General features: G+C 32.4%; 3 protein-coding genes across 6 annotated transcripts in view; 2 read left to right on the top strand and 1 right to left on the bottom strand.

The window, feature by feature from the left end:
* Window positions 1-2,341, bottom strand: part of LOC148300197 (5'-3' exoribonuclease 1-like) — a 36,790-nt gene extending 34,449 nt beyond the window's left edge. For all 4 annotated transcript variants that reach the window (XM_088275120.1, XM_088275119.1, XM_088275122.1 and 1 more), the window contains exons 1-2: window positions 2,097-2,341; window positions 726-952 (exon numbers count right to left, since the gene is read on the bottom strand). In XM_088275120.1, coding sequence (XP_088131246.1) covers window positions 726-952; window positions 2,097-2,171 — 302 coding nt within the window. In that variant the 5' untranslated portion in view covers window positions 2,172-2,341. The remainder of the gene's footprint in view (window positions 1-725; window positions 953-2,096) is intronic.
* Window positions 2,342-3,128: 787 nt separating this feature from the next.
* LOC148300198 (uncharacterized) lies at window positions 3,129-10,400 on the top strand. The gene is made up of 6 exons (XM_088275115.1): window positions 3,129-3,189; window positions 4,381-4,537; window positions 6,756-6,889; window positions 7,649-7,858; window positions 9,356-9,428; window positions 9,754-10,400. Exons 2-6 carry the CDS (start codon window positions 4,444-4,446, stop codon window positions 9,846-9,848), a joined length of 606 nt encoding a protein of 201 aa, XP_088131241.1. The 5' UTR covers window positions 3,129-3,189; window positions 4,381-4,443; the 3' UTR covers window positions 9,849-10,400.
* A 7,099-nt stretch (window positions 10,401-17,499) lies between these two features.
* Window positions 17,500-19,199, top strand: LOC148300199 (uncharacterized; the record flags this gene model as incomplete). The annotated part of the gene is made up of 1 exon (XM_088275123.1): window positions 17,500-19,199. A coding segment is annotated over one exon (918 nt), but the record flags the coding sequence as incomplete, so codon positions are not given.
* Window positions 19,200-19,256: the final 57 nt, after the last annotated feature.

The raw sequence follows: 19,256 nt of genomic DNA on the forward strand, positions 1-19,256 counted from the left end.
TGTTGAAAGGAGTGAGCGATATGTACTATCAAAAATGAGTGCAATTTATTTAATAAATTACATACATTTTTTAATCACCTTCTTCTCTTATAACGGCAACTCTGATGGGAGACGTTGCTTTTTGTAAAGCGATTTCAGTTTTTTGTGTAACTTTCAGTGTAGCGAAACATGGAACTGGCAAAGGAAGGATGAAAGCAGAGTGAATGCTGTTGAAATGCGCTCCCTCAGACGAATGTGTGGAAAATCATTGTATGACAGAATTAAAAACGACGATATAAGAAAGGAATGTAAGGCTGAACGAGGAATAATTGAAAAGATTAGAAAGAGCTCTTTGCGGTGGTATGGACATGTGGAGCGAATGGATAGCGAGAGAATGACTAAGAAAATATATGTGGCGAATGTGAGAGGGAAAACAGAACGTGGACGACCGAAAAAGACTTGGCACAATCAGATCAATCAGAACCTAAAAGCTGGCGGTGTCAAAAGTCTGCGTAATCGGAGGGCATGTATCACTAGATGTATGGATGTGAAGGAGGCTAGGAGTGTATGTCAGGACAGAAGAGTGTGGCGTTCCATCCTCTCTGCCTACCCCTGCGGGGAAACGGCGTGATGGTAGTAGTAGTAGTAGTAGTAGTGTAAGTTTTTTGACATTTGACGTTATTGAAAGGAGTGAGCGATATATCATTTGTTTTTTTGTCATGAACAAATTCAAATTTGGTTAATACCTTCGTCCCCTCTGTTGATTCATCTTAGCTCTGGGGGCGACTCCGTCAACAGCGATGAAGAAGACTTTTTTAGGGCCGATGAGTTGAAATAAGTAGGAGATATAGTGAAAGATCTCGGCAAATATTTTCTCCTCCGTTATCCTAAAGTGTGGATTAGCATCGTCCGGATGAGAACACATGTGTATAATTCCATTCATGTCCAAGTAGAGGTTATCAAAATCTGAAACCTGAAATTTAAAATGCCAATTAAATAAAGCTATTTTAATTAAGTTTCACTTGATAGATACCACATCTTCTTCTTCAAACCCTCATCCGCACCCGATGGTGCATAGGGCACTGCATCATATAAATGTTAGTTCGTTAACACATGAAGGAAAGGTGATCAGCCCTCCGCTTCAGGTAATAGGGTAATATTGAATAAATATTAAGAGTGAAAAAATCACTTATATTTATTTGACCCCCCCTGGGAATCAAACCCGGGATCTCCAGAATGGTAGCTGAGTGTGCTGACCACTACACTACGGAGGTTATATTACCACACCATAAAGTTAACAATTCATTCAATATACAAAATATATTTATGCTTTGGTTTATATTCAGACTCGAAGATGGGAGCATCTGTTGCTTCCGAAACAAAAGTGGTAAAAAAAGTGTTCTCGTTTACAATACAGAATTTAATAATACTTTAAAGATAATGAAAATATAACATAAATATAATAAAAATATTATGTTGGAAACTTGTCATTCTAGAGAGGGAGCACTTGTACCACGTAAATAATCCAATAGCGCATTTTTTTTACGAAGAAAAACTGAGTATTCATACATAAAAAAATATTGTATTAATATAATGGATGTAGTAAAAAACGTTCTTCAAAAGGTCACTCTAGCTTTAATCACCCAATCAACATAGGATGTGTTACACAGAGATCTAAAATAAATGCCATCTTTTCTACCTACATATTGAATACTACAGTGTCAATTGAGGACATAATACTTATCAACAATAGATAAGAAAACCACTATTTAAAAAATACTACTACAGCATATCAAACTCTTTGTGATTGTTTGATTAATAACGCATAAATAATTAGTTATATTAGAGAAATAATTAAGTAAAACCTCCATTTGCTAATTTTTAAAAATAAATTATGGTTTACTTTATAATTTTAATGAGGTGATTCTGTATTTTTTAGGTTATGCGAAATAATAATATAAAACTCAAAAAACCGTAACAAGCCACATAAGCAAAAAAATTATCTTTTATGTAGGTACATGGGTACCATAATATTATATGATAGGAAACAAATGTAAACATTAAACGTCAACTGAATATTCGGATTAGCGATAAAAAGCTTGTTTTGTAAATATTACCTGATCAGCTTTTATCAATTCACTCAAACACGGATATCTTTCACTGATATAACGAAAGAATTTAGGGACCCCCATTCTGAGAGTTAAATAAAATAATAGGACGCACGAATTGAAGATAAAACCCGGATCACCAACTTATTCTGCACACACAGTTGTGCAATTTATAAAATATCTCGCACAGAAGCGCAAAAAGCCGCCATTGACATTCGACGCGAAATGACGGAAGGCGGAAAAACAAAGACAACAAAAACACGCGTAGAAATATAGATAACAGATATACAGTATAATGAAAAAATGACTATTGTGACTATTGCAGTGCAAAGGAACATTGCAATGCCTAAACCTGTGGTATCCTAAGGCCTTTTCCTCTTTCGGAAATTCGATGAATGAATCCTGTACAAAAATGTCTCTCGGAAAAACGACCCTGCGGTTAAAGGGTAGTTTTTAATGGAGAATTTTGAAAAACGCTAGCGCAAAACGTGCGTTTGCGTGTTCCTTTATTTTTTTTCAAACATCGTCCAACAATTGTGTCGGGTTGTGGTCCCGTGGTTAATGTCACAGACTTTTGAGACAGAGATTATCAGTTCGAACCCACTTTACTACAATTCGATACCTATTTTTAATATTGAGCCACTTAGGCTCACAAAAATATGTTGCATAAAATTTAAGTTTGTTAAGAAATAAAAAAATACAAATTTCCTTTTTCGAATAATAAAATAATAATAGTAATTGGGGAACAGTATTTATTTATTGCCTCGTAACTAAGTGGGTACCTACTTTTAAGGCATTCATAGTCTCTGGTTTTCATAATAATATTCCAATTTCATCTAAAAAAATGTAAAATACTATGTTTATTCCTTTACATTAATTGTTTACATTTTTAAACGAAAATCACTCACTCATAAGACTAACATTGCTGAAAAAAATGATGGTAAATAGAAAATTTCTAGATACTGGCTAGAACGCTCCTGAAGGGTGAAAGCCATAAGAAGAAGAAGAAAACGTTTTAACTTCGGTTCGTAAACGTCAATCGCGGTGCATTTTTCGTCGGATGCATTTTTGCAGTTTGGGATTTTTGTCTCGCTATTTCAAGGTAGTTTTGTATTTTTTAAATACTTATTTTCAATCAATTAGTTGGAGTAAGATGTTTAAACCAACATTATGTTCATTTAAATTCAAAGTGTCGTTATTACGTATTATTAATAGTAATAATTACATCAATAAATTGTATCACAACGATCTTGGATGTTTTATCATTATAACAATAACACGATGAATTTGGGTTTGATTCAATGATATTTTTTTGCATTGACATAAATTTACTTCCGTGATACATGTGGGATTTTAGCTCAAGGGTGGCTAAATTAAATATATCAATGTTATTAAATTACCAAAAAATCGAGTCACGAAATTAATCATATCTAGCTTTTCAGGGTTATTATTAAAGTGACGGTACGTCCCGTTTTGAACGGGACCGTCCCCTTTTTAGATAGACTGTCCCGTTGTCCCCAAGTAAAGTTTCAGGACGTCGAAATGTCCCGTTTTCAAAAAAAGAGCAACACACAGTAACAATTAAAAAAGTGCAAAAAATTGACGGTAGAAAGACGTAAAGAGTCTTTTCACAGATGAATAAGTTGTGGACGAAAGAAAAAACACAATTACATCGGAGTACTTAAAGTGATGTTGTTAGTTAAGATATATTTTTTTTAAATCCTGCCAAGAATTCCATTCTTATTTAAAAGCAAACCCACTTATAGTTAAGAAAAATTGTTCATCAGAAAAATATAAAACAACATAATTTTTTCAAATTTTTATTATTTATTCCTCTTATTTTCTTTATCAACATTCCTTTTCTTTTTATTAATACATAAAAACTATGAAAAAATATGTGTTTTCTTGAATATACATACTATTTTTTTATTTCTAAAGTTAGAAAAACATATATATAAACTTTTTTATACAATTAATTTACTACATCTACATATATATATTTACATTTCCTAACAGAACACAAAACATTTATTTTTAAATTCTTTCAGACTCTTTTCATTCTTCATACATTCAGGCATCTCATCATACATTTTCAAACCCTTATACATTTCACAATTTCGCGACTTTTTTTCGTAAATGGCAGTCTTATTTTATCCTTTTGTCTAGTTAAATGTTCACAACAATTATTGTTTCAAACTATTTTAATATTACGTAAAAATTGGTAGATGTCCCATTTTGAGGACAAAAATAAATGGTCAGTTTATTTATTATCGATTTTTTTTGGTATTTACAGAATCCAGGAAATCACTCTTATTAAGAAGTCTAACCGATCTGGAACAACCTGGAGGGCAAATTTATGAAAATGGAAAATAGCGAGAGTGGGGATGAACTATCTCAAGGATTTCTTAGCGATGAGCAGTCCTACATGGTCACCACTGAAGATTTACTTGGTGTGTAACTTCAATAATTCTTGCAGATGCAGTGGAACCTCTCATAACGAGTATAGGAAACGTTATAGGGCAGTGGTTCTTTACCCATCCGCATATCGGTTTTTTTTTCAAAACATGTATACAAAGACACTAATTGAATGTATCCCCTCAAGTAAAAAAGTTGCCCCGCCCAGAGGGGAGGTGATATGGTTTGTTAAACAATGAATCGCTAATATTTTGCACCTGATAAAACGAAAATAAACATAGAAATAATCTTTAAATGCAGAAAAAGGTAGCGCGCACTACAGATTGGTTTTTGTGGTTTCAAATCAGTCCGACCAATGATAACGCTCGCGTGATTGAAGCGTGAAAGGCGTTCAAATTCAACCGAGTTATAAAAATATACTAACTAATAAAATTAAAACTTTTACTGTTTTACTAATAAATATGGTACATATAACTATTATGCACGTATTTTATTGTGTGTCTAGACCAGAAATATGATAAATTAACAAGAAAACTTGAAAACATAAATCAATAGAACATTATACCTGGGATGTAAAGTTTTGATTTCTAACTGATTTTAGTTGATATTTCAATGAAAAGGATAATTCTATCCTCACAGGGACATCTTTGGTCAAGTGTCGTAAATAAATTCGTATAAAAATTATAAGAAATAATGCATTACAAAAAGCTTTCTTTACTGATTTGTAGATATCACACTAAAGTATCTTTATAATATGAACTGCCATGTATATGGGCGTGGCTTAACCTGCGGCTGTTATTCGAATGTAAAAACATACCTACCGCCAACGTTTGGCGGCTAATTGGCCGATGGGTTAACCGTGTTGGAGGTACCGAACCCCACCAGTTTCATATGTGCGTTCACTGAATAATTGGAAACATAAAATATGATTTATTCAAATTCAAAACATGGGTATATATTTATACATAGGTGCACAAAATGAACAGAACCATTAAAAACAAAGAACAAAAACACTGTAACAAGATTTTCACATAAAAACAAAATCAAAATAATGCACATTTTGCAGTGACAACACGTTATGACAATAGATCTAGTACATCTGTTATGATTTATTATTATGAAGTCCCATCATAGTAAAAAAAATTATGATGCGGAGTAGGCGTACTGTTTTAGCATTTTAGCTCTTGTATTATTTTTATTTCTAGATTGACATATTCCTTTCAAATAATTTACTAGATCTTGGATAAATGAATATATCGTACCTTGTAACATTTTTCATAATGTCGTAAAATAGGTTGGGTGTGTGTTTTGACCTCCACCGACCATGGGATATTGACTCACTGAACCCCTGGGGTTCCATCGAACCCAGGTTAAGAACCACTGTTATAGGGGGTAGATGTTTTTAGATGGTAATTTAATTTAATAATGACTAATTTCCACTGGTCAAAATGTCAATACAATTTAAAATATCAACCTCCTATAACGTTACCGTAGATAACGCGGAACCTATCTCAATGTTATCGGAGGGTTTACTGTATATACATACATATATAGTGGAACTTCTCGTAACGAGTAATTCCCATAACATGCAAAAAGAAAATGTGAAAAAGTTGCTCCCTAACGAGCAATATTTCGCATGAGTTGCATAGGAAGGGCAAGTCCCTTTTTCACGACATTCACCTGTGAGCCGAGACTTCCGTGCTTTTCAAAACGAAAAATTTTCGCTTAAAGAGTAAGATTCTGGAACGAACTATGCTCATTATGAGAGGTTCCACTGTAAGTAATTTCTTCCAAAAAGATGTGATAAATCATAATTTCTATAGCTTTGTTATGTATCAAGCGCAGGACTGATTACCTTGCCTTCATGTGAGTAACAAACAAGATAACACTTCGTCAATATGATGCAGTGCCCTATGAAGTCTGGGACTTCTATATTCTTCTTCATCTGTGTTGACATGAAGAAGAATGAATAAATGAAGAAGACAGGCGCCGTGGCGTAGTTGGGTAGACACTCAGCGCGTCAGTCGCGGGTTCGATTCCCGCCAATTGCAAAATAAATTCAAGAAATATTTATTATCACATGGTCTGGGTGTTTGTGATGTATTTTCACATTTATCTTCCCTATCCTTACTATCCTACCTGCAAACAAGCTTCTAAATATAAAGGCTTTGCGTTTTGGTTATTCCTTTTTTTTTTAAATATGTAAATAAATATAGAATAAAAACTCTGTTTACATTTTGTCTATGGTTACAGAGGGAGGTGAACACGACGATGACTCAAGCAATGACCATTTCAACAAGCACATGCCCCTCAGGGAACAAGATAGGTTCCTGCCTATCGCTAATGTTGCTAAAATAATGAAGAGGGCAATACCTGACAATGGAAAGGTACTATCTACCATCTATTGCTTTTAATCCTTTTCCCGATTTGCCCAAATCATTACGATCCAAAAAAGGGCCTTTTACCTGATATGAGCACCCTGGTGTGGTGCCTCATCCGGCCCCGACTACCATGGACGGATGTGACGCGAGCGGCGTCCAGAGAGCTAGGCACCAGTCAAGTACGCCACAATTGAGCGCGACGTAACCGCGCCATCGCTGCTCGTAGCGTGACGTCACCACGCGAAGAACGACATGGGACCTACAAAAGGGCTGACAACTGAAGAAATAGCTCAAACTGATTTAACGTATTATTTTATAAGGTTGTTGAATGTATTCCAGCAGGATGGCTCTAAGTCTATGGACTGTAGTGGACTCTGTTGCCCATTGTCGATATTATTTTGTATGTTTCAAACATATCTTAACACATTTCAGACAGGTATTTTTACGCTTGTGGACTGCTGGCGACGGGAATCGATAATTATGTATATAGTTAAGATCTTAACAAAGAGATTGTATTTAATATTCATATAAAAATATTGGATAATTTCTTCTTTTCTGCCTTTGAAATGATTTTGGATTTTAGAATCTACTTACTTTTGCATTTTACTTTTGCATTTTTGGACTTAGTAGAATCTACTTAGTCCAAAAATGCAAAAAAAACGTACTACATAAAAAATGTTCCTTACTGTGTTTTGAGTTTGGACAGTCGATATACCCCTTTGCCTTTACACTACCGCTATGTACTATCATGCCATTTACTTGCAGATAGCTAAAGACGCCAGAGAGTGCGTTCAGGAATGCGTCTCCGAGTTTATATCGTTCATCACGAGCGAGGCGAGTGACAGATGTCACGTGGAAAAGAGAAAAACCATAAATGGCGAAGATATCCTTTTTGCCATGACAAATCTCGGTTTTGACAACTACGTTGAACCCCTCAAACTATACTTGCAGAAATATAGAGAAATGGCGCTCAATGTAAGTTTCTTAGTTATTTATTTATTTAAACTGCATGTACAGAAAAGAAATATGTACATTGGCGGGCTAATTGCTAAAAAGTAATATCTTCCAACCCACCAAAAACAGACTAGTAATATTGGTTGAAACGTTTGAGACCTTATATAGCTGTTTGCAATCAGAGGGTAGATGATAGTGCTTGAACATTAAAAAAAAAACATAAATTACAAATTACTGTTGTATTAATAAAGCAACTACATACTATATATTTTATTAAATATTTACAACATTTTGAGTGTGTCCAAATACTTGTTCACAAAATCTGGATTATCTCCAATTACAGGAGTTATTTTCATATTATTTTTTTACATCTCATCAAAGATGAAGAAGAATATGAAAGTCTGAGCATTTACGGGGCTGACGACCGTCATAGGCTGGTTTAAGTGATCACTTTACACACGTGTAACATTCACCAATTCTACCCATTATTGACAACCACACAACAAAAAATAAATAAAAAAATAAAAAATTAATATTAAATATTTATGAAAATTACAAATGAATGATAATAAGGAAGGCAAAAGAAAAAGGAAGTTTTGGGAAGGAGGTAGAGGGAAAAACTAAGGGATGAGGTTTGATGGACAGGTAGGTATGTTTAGTGTAAACTTTTGTAGAATAATATCTGTAGTTTAGACAGATAAGATAAATTGTGGTCGGAGAAGTGAAAATAGATAGATTTAGAACGGAAGGCCTGTCGACCACAGTAAACAGGAGGAGTTTTACGTGGTTTCCTCCCAGCAATGAGCAAATGCTGACAAGTTCCTGATTGGCCCACAATTAGTAGTAGTACATATTAGTAAAATAGTTTATCCCTCCTGTTCCCAACACAGATTGAAATAAAACATTTATTTTTTAATTATAAGAAATAAAAATTCACTTAATGATCTATAAACCGTGTACCATGGTACTAGAACTTATCTTTGTCTAGATCGTCCATCTTAATGTTATGTCGCCTATGGTCTGGGCACTGCTCACTGCCTGTGCATCTCTATAAGATAAGTGCGTTACATCACCATATTACGAATATGGACAAGATATAGGGGGTACAAACCATACGTTCTTTCAGTGTCCGCTGACAACAGAAAAGGAGAACTTTCTAAATAGCTTAACACGGGCAGGAATCCAAATCCCCACCCAAGTATCCACCCTTCTTTCTGAACCTTATTCTAGAATTGCTGGCATAATTTCTAAAATGATAAAGCTAAACGCATTTAAACTATAAATTTTGCATTAATTGTTATTATTATTTTCTATTATATTTTTTGTTTGTAAATAAAGATAATACTTGACACTGGCAGAAACATCCTGTCACTGGGTGACTGCCAAATAAATAATAAAATAAAAAAAACTCTTGAAGGGTGAAAAGCCATAAAAGAATATGACATCTTGTAATCTTTTTAAGCAATTTTTTCACTTGTATGTTTTATTTTGAAATATTACCTTGGTTTTTTTTTTCAGGCGACAGCCAGACTGGAGAAACATTTATCAAATACAATTATATATGAAGAAATATCGGAGGAAGCGTACAAAAGTAATAATAACTGTTCTATATATTTATCGTTTTTCTATAAACTTCTATAGGTATCAATAAAATACCTACTTTTTTAATCTTTTTTACAAAAATATCAGTATACTTACTAAATATTATATGCCGCATTGATTGTTGGATTTTTGTTCTTGAAGTTAGACTATTTTCAAATTTTCATGTTCAGACAGGGCTGCCACACTGAGAAACACGCGCATGTTTTTATCGCTTCAGAGATTTCTCATCTATGGCAATAAGCAAAATCTGCCATTTACCGAGATATCTTGTCTATGGCAACCAATGGGTAAAATATTAATTTTTTAAATTTCAGATAGTCAAGTTCAAATGATGGGAGAAGGACAGACAGGGGATACAGTCATCTACACAGCTTATCCGAATGACGTCGGAGAATACCATCTGACTTGAGTCTTCTAGACAAATTATCGCTCACTCCTTTCAAGAACGTCATAAATCAAAAAACTTGACTTTTCAGGAACACGTTTTTAAAGTTTAAAAATATAATACAAAGTATTAAAAATAAATATCAAGCCACTTATTGAACTTTTTACTGTGCAACAGATCTTTTTAGGTAAAACCTGAAGGTTTTTTCTCCATTTGAATAATATTTAGTATATTTAAAAAATTAATTAAACCATACCTTTTCATCAAAATGCAAAAACAACACTTTCTGCCCTGTAGCGGGTAAATATTTAGCTAAAAATATGCCTCTTTTGCTGGGATATAGTACATTCTCTGGGCATTCCGAAAACATGCACAACTGAAAATTGACAAATTTTTTATTTATGACGTTCTTGAAAGGAGTGAGCGATATGTTCAATTTTCTTATTACATTACGTAGAGAATTGTCACGTGTACATAAGCATTTTGTATTTATTTTTGTATCTCACCTTAGCGCAATGAATGTCGAATAGTTTTTGTACTCTGCTTGAACATCGAAATAATCTTTTTTGAAAAATCTTTTCTCTCTTTTACTGACAAAACATAGCACCAAACCATTCTTTCCCAAAGTTTCAGATTGAGGTTAAAATCAAGGAAGAAAATAAAGAATAAAAATACATCTCTGCAAATGTTTGTGTATTTAAAAAAAATTCATAGAACCAAAATATTGTGTAAAAGATAAATACATTTTTTTTTTATAAAATACATATTTAAATAATACAAAATAGTTAGTAAATATATAAAACATTTCATATATAACGTTTCTACCTATCTTAAAAAGTATATACTTGTGTTTAGAGAGGGAGTTCGTTTTACAATTATTTTTTTTTAAACAAAGTAAATTAAAAATAAATAAAAAAAATCCTTGGTATGGAGTATAGGTAGGGGTGAGTCTTATATGTTTTTTAAATTTAGTTTTCAAGGTTTGATAATTTTTTTTTTTGATTTTAAGTTTTCCGGAAGTTTATTAATGTTTTTTTTTACCTACATACGTATAATGGTTTGACGTTGCTGTTGTTTTACATCTGTGCAATATTAAATTATTAGAAAATCTAAAGATACATGAATTTTTCACTTCAGTTGTTATAAATAATTATTTTTTGACATCTCAACATTGATAAAGAATAATATGGAAGTCTGGGCATTTACAAGGCTTACAACCATCATAGGCTGGTTTAAGTGATCACTTTACACATGTGTAACATTTACCAATTCTACCCATGATTGACAACCACACTACTCAAATTCTTGGAAGTTCTATGCATATATATATATATACCCATATATATTATTATGATTACGAAGAACGAAGAGCCGACAAACTAAATTTCACCCAAATCATATGGAAATTACCGAACTATTGGAAAGAGGTAAACAATACCATTTAAATTCCAACGCCTACGCAATTGGAAATCTGATAACATTTTGGGCACTATTAAAGGAAGATGAATCAAGCAACATCATGATCAGTCAGTCATGAGCGAACCAAGAAGACCGTGAAGACCGTTTGACAGTTACGTCATCGGGCCAACATTTCACGCAGTATAGTACAAAAGTGCCCAGTTAGATGTAAAGTTCTTATTTTATTTGTAACGTTGTATTAATAAAGTTGTGTGTAGTAAAAATATCATTTTTTAAAAACTCAACTAAATACGACGTCGCAACTATAAAATTGGAGTCAGAAGTGGGATTCAAAAAATTGATCATTGTAAAATTTGATCATTGGAATTCAAGGGATTCTAAAAGTGATCATCAGAAATCGGAGAAAGTGGTTTTCAAGATTTCGTTTGAGAGTTAACCGCAAATCAAGTGCTGAACAGCCCGTATCTGAGAAAGGTTGTGAAGAAGAAGAAGTGATCAAGAACAATGAGCAGACTTCAAGCTCATCGGTGGATTTCAATCCTTTAAGTAGCCAAGGACTCATCCCGAAGGAACGATGCAACACTGGATATTGTACAGCCAAATACTGTAAGTGAATGTTGATCCAAATTACTTTTGCCAAATTTTTTATTCCAATTTTAATTCTTCTTTAATTAATTAATTAAATATAAAAAATGGCAGTTAAAGACAGCAAATTCGACGTAACTGATGATGATGGTCATCAGTCAAGTCAACTCGAAAGAATTTGCTTGCAAAAGAAGAATTCACCCTGGAAACTTTGTTCAAATTTATCGAGCTCTACGACGGAGATAGGCAAACACTTAGTTCTTTTATACATTGCTGTGAAACTGCGCTGAAAAAGGCAGGAACGTCACAAATTCCTCACTTAATAGATTATATCAGAGTAAACCTACAAGGAACGGCGGCAGTCGTTACCTCAAACTATATTATAGAAGACTGGGAACAACTTAAGGAAGCTCTCAAAAGACAATTTGGAGAAAAGAAATTATGCGGACACCTACTGTTAGAACTCAATACATTAAAACAAGGTAGAAACGAAAGAATGTGCAACTTCATCAATAGGGTAGCTAGGCAATTGTACGCTAATTTACAGAATCAGGAATGCGGAATCGAAGAGTTAAGAGGACAAATGAAATTAATGGAGAAACAAATAGTGCATGCTTTTATAAATGGAATACATGAAGATATAGGCAAAATGCTAATGAGCAGAAATTTTAAAGATTTACAGGAGTGTTACGTTCTAGCAGCAGAGGAGGAGAATAGGCAAAATTTCATTAAAATGCATGATTTGAGAATCAGTGATCATAAGCCACAAACGACTTATCGACCTCAAACGCGTCAAAATCCATTTTATAATGATAACTCAAAGATGGGAAATCGCTCTCACAAAATAAACTTTGTCGAAACAAAATTCTGCAAATATTGCAAATTCAAGGGACACACCCTTAATGAATGTCAAAAAAAAACAATTCTATGACAAACTACGTCTCGAGAACCGCAAATCCGATGGGTGCGGATATGGTAAACCCCATCAATCTAATCAATACAATCAATCAAAGTAGCACCCGTGGAAAGCCAACCACAATCGAAAAAGGTAAATACTTTAAACGTGTCAGAGTCGATGAATGTCGAAGTCGGTTCATCGAATTAAACTCCAGACTTCTAATTCCGAGGATAGCAACTATTTCTACAATCAACAAAATACATTACATAACTCTCGCTATTCCTTTCAATCATGACACAATCAAGCGGAAATTTCTAATCGACACTGGAGCAGCAGTATCAATCCTAAAAAAAACAATGTTTCGATGAAAATGTTATCATAAACGACAAAGATATTATCCAATTCTATAGAATTAATTCGCAGAAACCGAGTGAATCTCTAGGTTCATTCATACTAAATCTTAAGTTTCAAAAATTTACCACACCTCATAAATTTCATATAGTAGACAGAAATGAAATCGAATTAGATCATGACGGTATACTAGGACATGACTTCCTAGAACGCAACAAGACAAAAATCGACGATGAAATAAAAAAATTGATTGTAGGAGACGAAAATCTAAAAATAAATACAAATGATGAAAATAAAATCCAACTTAAAGCGCGAACGGAAATGATAATAAAAGTTAATATAACGAATCCAGAAATAAAAGAGGTTATAATAGATTTTAAACCACCATATGAAGGAGTATATATGGCAAAAGCTATCACTAAGGTAGATGAAAACGGACAAGCTATTTGTACAGTTCTAAACACAACGGAAGAAGATCTTTTAATAAGTAATATAAATATGATATTACATCCAATCCCAATACCATACATTACGTATCAGATAATACGAACGCTATTAACAAAGTAAAAAAATTAAAATCATTAATAAGAGCCGAACATCTTAATGATGATGAAAAAGAATCCTTGTTCAAAACGTGTAATAAATACTATTTAATTTTCCACATTGACAACGAAGAATTAACTACGACTAATGTAACGGAATATAAAATACAAACAACGGAAAATGCCCCAATCCATACAAAAACCTACAGGTACCCTGAGGTACACAAGCGGGAAGTAAATAATCAAATAAATAAAATGCTTAATCAGGGAATAATCAGACCATCACATTCACCTTGGTCTAGTCCTATATGGGTAGTACCGAAAAAATTAGGTGCCTCAGGTAAGACGAAATGGAGAGTCGTTAAAGACTATCGGAAATTAAACAACGTAACCGTAGGAGACGCATTTCCATTACCAAATATAACCGACATCTTAGATCAGCTAGGGCACTGTAAATACTTTCACCATATTAGATTTAGCAAGCGGATTTCACCAAATCCCAATGGCAGAAGAACATATTCCTAAAACTGCATTTTACAAGGTACTCATTGCTTTGTATATATTGATGATATAGTGATTTATGCGAAATATCTAACTGAACATGAAGAAAAATTAGAACAGGTATTCGAAAAATTAAGAGCAAATAGATGAAAACTACAGCCAGATAAGTGTGATTTCTTAAGACGAGAAGTATCATACTTAGGACATGCTATATCAGATGAGGGAATTAAACCAAATACGGACAAAATAGAAACCATTACTAACTATCCACAACCAAAAACACCGAAAGATATGAAAGCTTTCTTAAGAATGGCAGATATTACAGGAGATTCATAAAAGATTTCAGCAAAATATCTAAACCATTAACTTCATTATCAAAAAAAGGAAAAATAATTCGAATGGAAAGACGACCAACAATTAGCTTTTGAAAAATTAAAGGAACAACTAACAACAGCGCCAATATTAATCTATCCAGACTTCACGAAGGAATTCATATTAACTACAGATGCCTCAAACTATGCGATAGGAGCGGTATTAAGTCAAGGAAAGTTAGGAGAAGATAAACCGATAAGTTACGCTTCGAGAACACTCAACAGTGCCGAAGGAAACTATAGCACAATTGAAAAAGAGTTATTAGCAATCATATGGGGAGTAGAACATTATAGATGTTACTTATACGGACGGAAATTCAAAATATTCACAGATCATAAGCCTTTGCAATACCTATTTAACCTAAAAAACCAAAACTCAAGACTTATGAGATGGAAATTAAAATTAGACAAATACGATTATGAAATAGTTTATAAACTAGGACGGATAAATAGAAACGCGGACGCATTATCTAGAATCGAGATAGATGAAGCAAAAACTCTCGATACTAAACAGATACTACCAATATTTAATAAAGAAAAAGAAATATTTGATCAAATCTTGAATGAAATGATTGATTTAGACAATGAAGATAAACGAGATGACGTTATAGATCCAGAACTATTAGAAATACTAGAGCAGTTAGAAAAGGAAAAGGAAAATAAAAACGAACCGAACGTTGAAAAGCTCTTAGAAGGAGAAAATGTAGATTTAACAGGAGAAGAAATAGAATCACCCGAAACATTTTTACAACGATTTCGCAAAGAACCTAACATTAAAGAATCTTATCCAATGATGGACATTGACGACGAAAATTCAGTTCACGATTTAACAGATAGACCGTCATACAAAACTTTCTTAGAACAGTTAACAAATAATAAAATAAAACCATTAAGAAAATTCCTAGAGGAAGACAAATTCTTAATAGATAAGGAAAATCTAAGCATAGCCATACCAATATCTATAGACTTAGATGAAGAAAACCCCTTTATACCAGAATTAAAAGATTTATGCGACAACTTCGTTGAGATAAACCAAAAAGAAAAAGAACTAGGGAAAACTTTAAAAATTAAAACAATAAACGACCGTACTATATATCTCTGCTTTACTAAAGTACATTATTTTGACGACAATACTTATCCAATGATTTTTAATACTCTATGCGATGTAAAAGAAAAGTGCGAAGAAAATAACGAAAAAGTAATTCTAATGCCAAACTTTGAAAATAAATTCTAAAAAAAGATAAAATTCTCTAAAATACGAAGCCTAATACATTATGTTTTTAACAAATCAAATATCCAAATAATAATAAGACACAATAAATTGATAAAACTAGAACGGAGACAAATACCAATTATACTAAAGGAATGTCATGACTCAAGTGCAGCAGGACATTCGGGAATAAAAAGAACATTGAATAGAATCGGATCAAAATATAAATGGGAAAATATGGTCACAGACATTACTAATTATGTGAAAGCTTGTATACAATGCCAAAAGAATAAACGTTCACAAAGAAATCAAAAAGCTCCAATGGAAATTACGACTACGTCTAATGATGCATTAGATAGAGTAGCCTTTGACATTGTAGGACCTCTACCAACAACGTTAAAAACTAATAAATACATCCTTACACTGCAGGATGCTTTAACAAAAATTTCATTTGCATACACCTTAGACTCTATACCAGCACAATCAGTAGCAGAAAAGATGATTGAATACTACGCACATCATGGAATACCAAAAACTATATTAACGGATTTAGGAACTCAGTTCACAAGCAAATTAATTGCAAATCTATCCAAATTATTACGAATTAAACATTTAAAGACAACTTCATATCATCCTCAAACGAATGGTGATCTAGAAAGATATCATTCAACATCAAAAGACTTTCTAACCCACTACGTAGATAAAGACCAGACAAATTGGGATACTTACTTACCATTAGCCATGTTTTCATACAACACAGCGGAACATACTTCTACAGGATTTACCCCCTACGAACTATTCTATGGTAGAAGACCAAATTTACCAAGCTCTATTCAAAATCCAGATTTATCGAGTTATGAAACATATCTTAACGAAATCAAATACAAACTAGCAACACTTAGGTCGTTAGCTAAGGACAGAATAATAAAAAACAAAGAAAAATCTAAAGAATATTACGATAAAAATTTTAGAAAACCGGAATACAAGGTAGACGATTTAGTATATCTCAAAGATAACTTACCAAAAACAGTTTCTAAAAAACTATCACCTAAATGGGTAGGACCATACAAAATAACAAAAGTCCATAATAATAACAATGCAACGATAAAATTAAACAGGAATAAAGAAAAACGTATTCACACAGACTTAGTTAAACCACATTTTTCCTTACAGGACGCTCCTTAATCCAGTAATGCGAGCTCAGGAAATAACCCCAATAATAACCGGGAGTGGAATTTATTTTGATCCACTAGGGTTTATGAAAAAACAGGGCAGTGAATGGACAATGTTAGCTTACATAAATTATACATTAATTGAGGAACAATACTATTATCTAAAAGGAAAATTCGCTAAGACAGTTAGCATCTGTAAATTTCATAACAGTAGAGAATATTTAAGAGAAGATTGTAAAGACATATCGCTCACTCCTTTCAAGAACGTCATAAATCAAAAAACTTGATTTTTCAGTAGAACGTTTTTAAAGTTTAGCAATATAATACAATGTATTAAAAATGAATATCAAGCCACTTATTGAACTTTTTACCGTGCAACAGATCTTTTTAGGTAAAACCTGAATGTTTTTTCTCCATTTAAAAAATATTTAGTAAATTTCAAAAAATACTTAAACAATACCTTTTCTTCAAAATGCAAAAACAACACTTTCTGCCCTGTAGCGGGTAAATATTAAGTTAAAAATATGCCGCTTTTGCTGGGATATAGTACATTTTCTGGGCATTCCGAAAACATGCACAACTGGAAATTGACGATTTTTGATTTATGACGTTCTTGAAAGGAGTGAGCGATATTATTACCCGTAACTACAATAAGTAACAATGCTTACAAAAAGCTTAGTAATATAAAATCGCTTATTGCAAAAAGAAACAAACGCGGATGGATCGATAGAATAGGCAGTATATTCAAAACAATTTTCGGAAATATGGATGCAAATGATGCAAAATATTACGATCAATTGTTAGAGCAAATAAAAACTGAGGAAGATCAATCTATAAAGTTAATCAAAGATCAAGTCCATATAACTGAAACAACGACAAAGAAATTTGAGATAACAGCAGAAGAATTCCAAGAGAACTCTAAAAACATCGAAAAATATGAACAAATACAAATGAACTGTGAACTTATTTGTGAGACATACTTTGAACAAGTAACTGACTTAACTGAGAATTTTGAAATCGTTTCAGAACGATTGAACAACTTACAGAATGCAATCTTATTCGCTAAAAGTGGTATTTTACACCCAGTAGTCTTATCACCAGAAGATTTTTTACAAGAATTAAGAGTAATTAGAAATTCAATCCCTAAAAATCAGGAAATACCTGTACCGCTTAGCATAGAAAATATGCATTTATTATTAGAATTATGCAAATTTTCAGTATACTTCTCTACTGAAAATAATTTAGTTTTTGTAATTAAGTTACCTCTTACGAATCCAGAAGAATTTAATCTCTATAAACTTTATCCATTACCAATGCCTAATGGTAATCAACTAGATTTATATTCTCTTATTTTACCTAAAAATAAGTACTTGGCAATCGTAAATGATGAACATTCATGCATTACGATAAATGACTTAGATAAAGAATGTAAGGTATTGAATAATAACCATTTTATATGTAACTCTAACATAAAACATAACTCAGAATTTGAACCTAATTGTGAATTAACATTATTTATCGATAAAAAAAGATACTATACCTAATGATTATGAATATTTATGAAAGGAAAAATTTCAATGTGGCAAAAGTTAAGTAACAACAGATGGATTTTCACTAGCTCTGAAATAACGAGAATAGATTTTTTTTTGTGAAAAAGAAAAAACATTTAACATTTATATACAGTCAACTGGAATACTTGAATTAAATAGAACATGTAAAGCTTTAACAAACACTATTGAATTATTACCTACTCAAATTAAAATAAAGAATACTAATTTTAATATATCGCTCACTCCTTTCAAGAACGTCATAAATCAAAATACTTGATTTTTCAGGAGAGCGTTTTTAATGTTAAATATTATAATACAATATATTAAAAATAAATATGAAGCCACTTTTTGAACTTTTTACTGTGCAACAGATCTTTTTAGGTAAAAGCTGAAGGTTTTTTCTCCATTTGAAAAATATTTAGTATATTTGAAAAAACAATTAAACAATACCTTTTCCTCAAAATGCAAAATCAACACTTTCTGCCCTGTAACGGGTAAATATTAAGTTAAAAATATGCCGCTTTTGCTGGGATATAGTACATTTTCTGGGCATTCCGATAACATGCACAACTGAAATTTAACGATTTTTGATTTATGACGTTCTTGAAAGGAGTGAGCGATATCTCAAGACAGATGTTGTGATTTAAACAAATATAATTCAAGTCTTAACAAAATTAAGCCTTTGGAAATTAACCATATAAAAATTGATAATTTTGAAGATATAGAAAAGCAAATTGATAAATTTCATGAAAAACTACAAGAGTTAGAAAATCAGCCACATGTAATAAAACACATTAGTTTGAACCAAATTATCCTTATCATTGTAATAATAC

The sequence above is a fragment of the Brachycentrus maculatus genome, unplaced genomic scaffold (genome assembly GCF_059751285.1).
Source record: "Brachycentrus maculatus isolate JH-2025_06_01 unplaced genomic scaffold, ASM5975128v1 h1tg000792l, whole genome shotgun sequence".
NCBI classification, from domain to species: Eukaryota; Metazoa; Arthropoda; class Insecta; order Trichoptera; family Brachycentridae; genus Brachycentrus; species Brachycentrus maculatus.

Bases quoted from the DNA above. Each gene is read 5' to 3' on its own strand.
- LOC148300198 (XM_088275115.1), top strand. From the start codon at position 4,444: ATGAAAATGGAAAATAGCGAGAGTGGGGATGAACTATCTCAAGGATTT. The intron at 4,538-6,755 runs GTGTGTAACTTC...CTATGGTTACAG, and splicing joins CACCACTGAAGATTTACTTG to AGGGAGGTGAACACGACGAT. The intron at 7,859-9,355 runs GTAAGTTTCTTA...TTTTTTTTTCAG, and splicing joins ATAGAGAAATGGCGCTCAAT to GCGACAGCCAGACTGGAGAA.